The sequence below is a fragment of the Trichechus manatus genome, unplaced genomic scaffold (genome assembly GCF_000243295.1).
Source record: "Trichechus manatus latirostris isolate Lorelei unplaced genomic scaffold, TriManLat1.0 scaffold00264, whole genome shotgun sequence".
Lineage (NCBI taxonomy): Eukaryota > Metazoa > Chordata > Mammalia > Sirenia > Trichechidae > Trichechus > Trichechus manatus.
In genome coordinates, this window is record NW_004444200.1 from 961449 (window position 1) to 970798 (window position 9350).

At 38.2% G+C, this 9350-nt stretch overlaps 1 protein-coding gene across 1 annotated transcript in view; it reads right to left on the minus strand.

The window, feature by feature from the left end:
• Nucleotides 1–9350, minus strand: part of RNF17 (ring finger protein 17) — a 210627-nt gene that overhangs the window by 179268 nt on the left and 22009 nt on the right. The window contains exons 7-9 of the mRNA XM_023724829.1: nucleotides 7054–7225; nucleotides 5617–5693; nucleotides 5270–5344 (exon numbers count right to left, since the gene is read on the minus strand). Of these exons, the coding sequence (XP_023580597.1) occupies nucleotides 5270–5344; nucleotides 5617–5693; nucleotides 7054–7225 (324 nt within the window). The remainder of the gene's footprint in view (nucleotides 1–5269; nucleotides 5345–5616; nucleotides 5694–7053; nucleotides 7226–9350) is intronic.

Below are 9350 nucleotides of genomic sequence, written 5' to 3' on the forward strand. Positions count from 1 at the left end.
CCATAACATTCAATACTTTTTACTAAATTTACAAAGTTGTGCAACCATCACCACAATCCAATTTTAGAACATTTTCATCACCCAAAAAGAAACCTCTGCCCATACCCAGCCCCAAGCAGGTCCCAGGGATTTAAAAGATCAATAAGAGTTTCATCAACGAGAAGCTGAAGAAAACTTAGTTAACGTAACAGGGAGCGGATTGTAAAAGAACAGTGGATACAGGTTTTCAAATGAAGTCGTTTTGATTTGGCTTAGGTATTTGATTTGAAATTATGTTTAAATTATATTATTTCTTCTTTTAATTCACAGTCAAAGGTACAACCCTGAAAAAATCACTAGAAACCTCCACCCAGGCTAATAATAATCATTAATCTGAATCTGCTGGGTCTGATAATTCAAGCCACTAATCCAGTGATTATTCACTGTACTCCCTATTTTTCTATCTTCTCCACATATCCAGACAGATTTAGGCCATCAAATCTACAAGAACAGAAATTCTGTGAAAGAAATGAGATTAAGTCTCATAAAGCTTGTATTTTAGTTAAGCCATGATGAACTTAGCTTCTTCACAGATCATTGTTTAATAAACTATTTCAGAAATTAACCAACAAAGTCAACCGGATTTAGCAATGACACATGCTTAGCTGTCTCTTGGAACGGAGGTCAGGCATTTAACCTAAGTAACATTAATATATGTTGAATAAAGGTTCAGACAACTTCTGAGAGACACATTTGTACATAACCTTGCAAACCAAACATCTCTTTTCATATCACGGATTGAACTGTGTCCCCCAAAAACGTGTATCAATTTGGCTAGGCCATGATTCCCAGCATCGTGTGATTGTCCACCATTTTGTCATCTGATGTGATTTTCCCATGTGCTGTAAATCCTGCTTCTATGATGTGAATGAGGGGGGGACCTCATACCACCAAAACAGCAGTGTCAGGAGCAGAACACGTCCTTTGGACCCAGGGTTCCTGTGCAGAGAAGCTCCTAGACCAGTGGAAGATTGATGAGAAGTACCTTTCTCCAGAGCTGACAGAGACAGAAAGCCTTCCCCTGGAGGTGATGCCCTGAATTTGGACTTTTAGCCTACTTTACTGTAAGGAAATAAATTTCTCTTTGTTAAAGCCATCCACCTGTGCTATTTCTGTTACAGCAGCACTAGATAACTAAAACACACATGCTTATCTGTCTCTTCTACCAAAGGTCAGGCATTTAACACAAGTAACATCAATATATGTTGAATAAAGGTTCAAACATCTTCTGAGAGACACGTGTATACAACCTTGCAAACCAAGCATCTCTTTTCAGAACATCTCTTATTTGACCTTACTGAGATATTTAACACTGTTATCCAAGTCCAGTCTCACAAACCTCTCCTCTGACGTCTAGAATACCACATTCCTATTTCTTCTTCAACCTCTGTTTGCTCCTTGTCAGTTTTGTTCTGTTTTGGTTACACTTTTCCTGCCTAAATTTAAATATTTTCCAGGGTACTGTCCTTGAATTACTTCCACACCTGCTCTTGTGGGAAAACCTGTGGTTTAATTACCACCTGTCCACTGTTAACATAAAGATCAGTGGTTTGAACCCACCCAGCACTACCATGGAAGAAAAGGCCCGGCGATATGCTTCCATTAAGATCACAGCCAAGAAAACCCTATGGAGTAGTTCTACTCTGCAACACATGGGGTCGTGAGGGGTCAGAATCCACTCGATGGCAACTAATAACAATAATCAGTAGAGACAGGTTACAGTGACACTTCCCCTAAAAACTAGGAAAAAAATTTAAGACTGACCTCAGAGTTAAATTTAAAAATCAATACAAAATTAGTACAGACTATTAAAGAGGCAGAACAGCTTTTAGTCTTACAATATTTGAGAGTAACCATATTGAAGTTATAAAGATATCTAAAAGAATACTGGTGGCATAGCTTCCAGCATCACAGCAACACAACATGCAAGCCACCACAGTACAACTGACAGACATGTGGGGATTGATTGGAAAGGTTGTTAATTATCCATGGAAACACAAATAGTAAGGTCACAGAGGCAAATATGAGGCCGCGTTCATCCAAGCACTGTCTTGGGGAAGATGACTGGAGCCAAAGGACTAGCACTGCAGTCCTCTGGCAAGGTCTCCACTTTGTGCTGGAGAGAGGCCTATGATGGGCTAGTTCAGACTAATGTGGTTAAGCTATTTCATTCATCTAATTACCTTAATTCCAAACAAGGTTGCAAACAAAGCAAACTTCTCATGTCTATGTGTACTGAAAAGAGTGCCAACATAACATTCTAGTCTGTGTGGCATTAGTTATATTTTCCCAGTAAACTGGAGATCTGCTCCTGTAAAGATTAAAGCCTAGAAAACCCTATTGGGAAGTTTGATTCTGTCACATGGGGTTGCTATGAGTCAAAACCAGCTTGACCGCACCTAATAACAACAAGTTGATAAACTAGCATTCTGACTACCATCAGTTTTGTGAACTTGATTTATGTCAGTTACCTGGCTGTCTTAGTTATCTAGTGCTGCAATAACAGAAATAGCACAAGTGGATGGCTTTAACAAATAGAAATTTACTCTCCCACAGTCTAGGAGGCTAGAAGTCCAAATTCAGGGTACCAGCTCCAGGAGAAGGCTTTCTCTCTCTGTTGGCTCTGGGGGAAGGTCCACGTCATCAATTCTCCCTTGGGTCTAGAAGCTTCTCAGCATGGGGACCCTGGGTCCAAAGGACACACTCCCCTTCTGGTTCTTCATTCTTGGTGGCATGAGGTCCCTCTCCTCTCTGCTCGATTCTCTCTTTTATATCTCAAAAGAGACTGACTCAACATACAACTAATCCTGTAGATTGAGTCCTGCCTCATTAACATAATTGCCTCTAATCCTGCCGCATCAACATCATAAAGTTAGAATTTACAATACCTAGGAAAATCACATCAGATCACAAAATGGTGGACATGGTGGACGACCACACAATACTGGGAATCATGGCCTAGCCAAGTTGATACCCATTTCTGGGGGACACAATTTAATCCATAACACTGGCTTAGACTGGATCCGTTCATGTGTGTTTCTGAGCTTGCAAGAATCTGATTAGTTCACCAAGGTAATGAATGTGATGCTTCTTGGGGACGACTTCCCCAGGACATACAGCATCTAAAGTGAAAGAACTTATTTTCCGTTTGGGTTTCTACAACATCTATATTCTGTCTATTCCTAAACTCAGATACCAAGTCCAAGAAAACTTCTTAATTTTCAGCACATACAGCCAGCTGCGCTCTGTAAATTTCTCCCCAGACATCTGGTAAACACCTGGAACTCAATGTATCTACTATCTTCCCCTCCAAAATTTTCCTCCTGTATTCCCAATCCATCAACTTAATCACCAAAGCCAGCCCTATAAATCATTGATGATGATCCCCTTTTTCTCACTCTTCATACTCAGTCACTAAGGTTTATCAATTTGTCCTATTTAACTTTTGTAATATCCATTCCTAGTCCCTCTCCAGCACCACTATATAAATTTGAGTTCTCATCATTTGACGAGACTATTCAATCTCCAGTCTCATACTTCGGCAAGTAATCCTCTAAATAGCCACCAGAGTTATTTTTTAAAAATGCAATCTAATTATATTTACTTTCACACTTAAAACCTTTTAGTGGTTTTCTACTGTCTAGAGGATTGTTATCCAATATAACTTTCTGTGATGATGGAAATGTGCTGCATTATCCCTGTGGTAGGCACTAGTCACAAATGACTACGAAACACCTGAAATGCGGCTAGTGCAACCAAGGAACTGAACTTTTAATTTTATTTAGCTTTAATTAATTTATACTTAAATAGCCACATATGGCTAGTAGCTACCATACTGGACAGCACTGGTCTAGAAAATAAAGTTCAAACTTATTGCATAGCATATAAAATATACACAAAGTTATAAATACACAGTTCTTCGAATATTGCATGCTATTTCACTGCCCATAACTTTCTTTCTGCTAAGATACCTACCTCTTTTTGTCCTCCTTTCAAATTGCTATTCATTTTTCAAGAGAAAGTAAAATCTTTTCTACAAAGATTTTTCTAAACCTCGTATTTCCCAAAGAACTGACCATTCCCTCCCTTTGTACCTTCACTAAATTCTGTACATACTACTATCACAGCAATTATGCACTTGATTGTTTACATGCTTGTTTTCCTCTACTTGTTGTAATATCTTTGACATCGTGGTGCGATGGATCACTTTTGTGTGGCCTTTCTAGCCATGGTCTTGTAACTCCCACCCAAGTGATTGGGGAGAACTGTGTGATAGGGTATTTGTGGCCCACCAAAGGGATTCTCGTTTTGCCATCCCGCTGGGCTTGAAATGAGCCACCCCAGCGGCAGGAAGGAGAGGATCCCACCACCACCAAGGAAGAAGACCTAGCACATCCTTTAGACCAGGGATCCCTGCGCTCAGAAGCTCCTGGATCCAGAAGACAGACAGCTGTAACACTGAAGACAGACAGAAGCAGTGGCAGGGAAACCGTGACAGGAAAGGCCGGCAGGAGATGGTGCAGTAGACTTCCCAGCCCATGGAGTGAGAAAGCTGGGTATCTTTGGACAGAGGTAGAGAGACCAGAGAGGCATGCCTGTGGCATGGGTGGGAAAAAGCTATCTTGATGGAAGAACTGTATCCAGAGCATTCCTGAACCTGAATTGTAACTTGTTACTTCCTTGATAAACCTCACAATCATGAGTGCTGTCTGTGAGTTCTATGTGGCCACTGCAATGAATTACCAAACCCAGAAGTAGAGAGTGCTGCTAGGAAGGACAGTTGGTATCAAAATTGGTAAGGATGGTGGAGAGAGGAGGCATGTCTGACCTCTGCCTCATAGGAATCAGCCTTAGGCTGTTGATCTTGATTCTCCTTCCCCCCTTGTGAAGTTAGATGACGTCAGCCACCGCCTCCTCGCAGTTTTTACAGACATATATCGCAATATCTAGGGTATGAGTACCTAGCACAAAATCAGTATTCAATGCTTGCTGACTGAATGAATCTCAATGATAACTTTGACAAATATATCATTAAATACTGATCCCTTTTAGGTCTTTTAAATTCTAAATACCGTACGCAGAACTTAACTGACAAAAACCGTTTTGCCCTTTAAATTATTTTTCAGCTTTTGAATCATACTACACTAGAAATCAATTCTTCTGTCTATTAGATAACTCAGACCCTGTGACACTATTTGATCAAGCAGGTTGCCATTCTTTTAATACTTACTTTCTTGAGTCCTCAAATTCAATTTTCCCAATATTGTTGAACATACAGATGATCTCACTGCAATTCATATTCAACCTAAAATAAAACATTAGCATATGAGTAAATGTTCTTAGTTATTCTCTAAATAAAAATGAGGTGCTGACATTAAAATAATTGTAATTTAAAAGACAAAAAAACATTTAAATAACTTTCTAATTTAACATAAATTATACTTATTTGGTTGCTAATTTGGAAAACATTTGTGACCTGCATTTTCTATTTTTAATTGCTTGCTATTTTAAGAAATTTAGGCTCTAATACATTTTTATACTTAATAGTTATGTCTTCCTGAATTATAACGTACTCACCTGGGAGAGCTCCTTAGTTTTAGAGAACTAACTTCTGACAGTTCACTGTCATATGTTAACTTCAAAGTTCGGATAATCTAGAACCAAAAGAAAAATGTCATTCATGTGTGAATTTTCTATTGTCATAAATATTGCTGAAACAGTGAGATTTTAGAAGGGACGCTATAAACCTTTAGGTATGTCACTAATTAATGTGTTTAAGGCTTGATTTTTAGGTATTCAAAGGAATGCAAATAAGTGTTTAATATAGTATTTTTTTCCCTAAAAGAGTTTCAAATCTTTTGGAGATATGTATTACAGATAACAAAAACAAACAAAAAAAGACTAGCTAATGCATATATAGATACACAATCAGAGAAATGAATCATTCTATTCATTTTATACTTCCTTGCTATCTTCAAATGTCTGTCTCCTTTTTTTTTCCAGTCTTAACAGGCTTTAGTAGGGTAAAGAACAAATCTTATCATTTTTTTCACTTCCTAGTGCCTCAGTTCAAATCACCAGCCACTCCTTGGAAACCCTATGGGGTAGTTCTACTCTGTCCTGTAACGTCGCTATGCATTGGAATCGACTCAATGGCAGCAGGCTTGGTGTTTGTTTTCTATTTTTTTTTTTTTTTTTTTTGTGTCTCATGTGTAATACGTAGGAAATGATGATTACTGTTTTAGAACTGCAGTTGGAGGGAGGCCTGACCAAATGCGATGGTAATATATTCTCCTTTCATTTAAATTTACAGACTTCGGAGTTAGGTAAACCAATGGCTTCTATTCTGTACTTCAGTTCAGTCAAAACATTTGATTATCTATGGGAAAAAAGGTCCTAAGGATTTAAAAGTGAGTAAAGCAGGATCTATACTTTTAGGGGCAAGGCTGACATGAGCAAAAGAGGATCCATGGCTAACCCTGTCCCGCCAAACTATCTTGGAAGTTTCTATTTTTGACCAACTCTATCCCCTAGGCACATAATCAGATGGTAGGAGACAGCTGAAGCACTTTGTCTTTTGACCTGTACATTTTTTGGGGAAAGAAAGAATAAAACCTGAATGGAACCTTGAATTAAATTTTTAAGTCAGGAGCTGACAGTCATACCTAAATTGTTTATGGGAAGAAAATGGAATTCCATTTAGTTTACTACTCTTATTTGTTCTCATTTTTAATTCGGGTGTCCCAGGAGCACATCAACTTTTGACTCAATGTCATCCTACTTGTTCTCAGATCATGTGTTATAAAGATTTTATTGCACCATTCCCTAAGTGGTAAATAATAATAAAGTCTAAACAAATTTAATGTTTGTCTTAAAATTCAAACACCTAGGAACATAAATTGATGTTAATAAGTTAGGATAATCTGAAGAATTAAGTACTTCTGTGTTAAGTCTTAAATATCATGTTCCAAAGCATGTACAATGAAATAAATACCACAGAAATAACTCAATTACCTGATTCAGGTCACAATATGTCCTTAGAGAAGGTGCTGATTTTAACTCTCTTGCTATCTTCACGGCTGCGTCCAAATCATTTTTTTTCTCTTCAATGTAGTCTTTAACCATTATCACATTTGCTAAGTAATCATCTGTATTTCTTAAAACTTCTTCACACAGGTTCTTTTTCCTTTATTCAAGACCCCAAAATTATTTTTCAGAATTTCATCAACATTTGTATCAAAGTGAATTTATAGTAAGTGAACAGTATTTGAAAAGGTAATTTCACTAGCTGAAGAACTGAAATAACATGTAAAATGGTTAAACGAAGCATTCAACTGAACTGAAATACATTACAGTTGAAATCTATGCATGCATGTGGTACGACTGATTACTTTTGTGTGTGGTCCTTCTAGTAATCGTCCTGTAACTCCCACCCAGGTGACTGGGTGGGACTGTGTGATAAGGTAATCGTGGCCCACCAAGGGGACTGGTCAGTTCTGCCTTAAAAGAGAGCCAATTCCAGAGCAGAGAGGAGGATTCTACCACCACCAAGGAAGAACAGTCAGGAGCGGAGAGCATGTTCTTTGGACCTAGGATCCCTATGTTGAGAAGCTCCTGGATTCAGAAGACAGAGAGAGATAGAGAGAGCACAAGCTGTAACCCTGAAGATGGTGAGAAGTGGTGTAGGCGAGACCCAGCTGCAGGAGACGGTGCGGTGGGCTTCCCAGCCCACCGAGAGAGAAAGCTGAGTGCCTTTGGAGAGAGGCCTAGGGCCAAGGAGAGGTGTGCCTGTGAGCACAGTTGGAAAGAAGCTGTCCTGATCAAAGAACTGTATCTTGAGTATTCTTGAGCCTGAACTGAAACTGTTATTTCCTTTATAATAAATCCCATAATTGTGAGTATGGTCTTTGAGTTCTGTATGGCCACTGCAATGAATTACGGAACACAGTAGAGTGAGCTGTGGGAGGGACGGTTGCTGTCAGAATTGGTGAAGATGGCGGAGAGAGGTGGCTTGTCTGGCCTCCGTCTCATGGGAGTCAATAGCCTTGCGCTATTGATCTTGGTTTTCCTTCCCCCTTGTGAGGTTGGAGGATGTCAGACACTGTCCCCATGCTGTTTTTACAATGCATAATTACAGAAAAAGTAAACTTCATAAAAGGATAGAGTTGTCATGTCATAAATCTACCTGTTACAGAATTACAGAGGTAAAAGAGACCCTACATCATTCCATCCAACAGTAAGAGAAATACTGGTTATCGATCCTGGAGTTACTCTGGCCCTTACAAAGACATCCATACTCACTTGTTGCAAGGATCTACCTGTACATTTTTAAATTTCCATCAAAACATACATATTACGTAAATGAGATTTTAAAGCAGACAGCACCGTATCAGAACCTACGTATCAATTAACTATAAACCTTCAAAGTAATCACTTAGGAAGGCTATATAGTTATTACTTCATTATTTGTAACTCATTACTCAAAACCTTTTCTCTATCTATAGTGTCATTACCTTATTATGACAAGTTAAAAATTTTGTACCAACTGTAGTGGCTAACTTATTCATTTACTTTATTCATCAAACTTGGCTGTACATGACTTTTCATTATATCCCTAAAATAAATCCGCACTCAAAAAAAGAAAATTTGCCAACAATGAAGAGTAACAGGAATGTGAAACAGGCTCTGAAGGTTAAGAGGCATTCCAAAACCTTTCAGTAATTGTATCTATAATCTCTCAAAAAATTTATTTAGGGGAAAAAAATGGTCATTTCAATAAGTTCTACTATGGGTCCTAAAAATGCATGCACAGGACCTCTCTCTTAAATGTTATAATTAAAGAACAAACGTGAGATAACACCAACAAAGAAGAATAACGCATATCAACTAATTCACGCGTAGTAGACTGAGCCTATGTTCTAGGCATCCCTAATGAGATTTTTTTTAAAGCACTGATCTAAGAGTTGAATGGACAAATACCATCACTAAACATGATATTTGGGGGATGTCACAACGTGATTCTTCAAATACAAAATGGACAGAATACATCGCCTCCCTCATGTGATTAATGTATTAAACATCATATATATGAAAGAACTTTTAAAAAAGTGATGGATATATAACTGTAAGGTATTACTTGTTACTCGATGACTATTAGAAAGGCTTCTATTCTCATGCAAATGAGTACAAGACAGAATAATGGAACTAAGAATAAGGCAAGTATGTCTGCATTTTCCCAAGTATGCTGAATTCCACAATAAGGATTTAGATTTTGAAAATATTTTTTCTGTGCTCATTACCTTAAGTAAGAA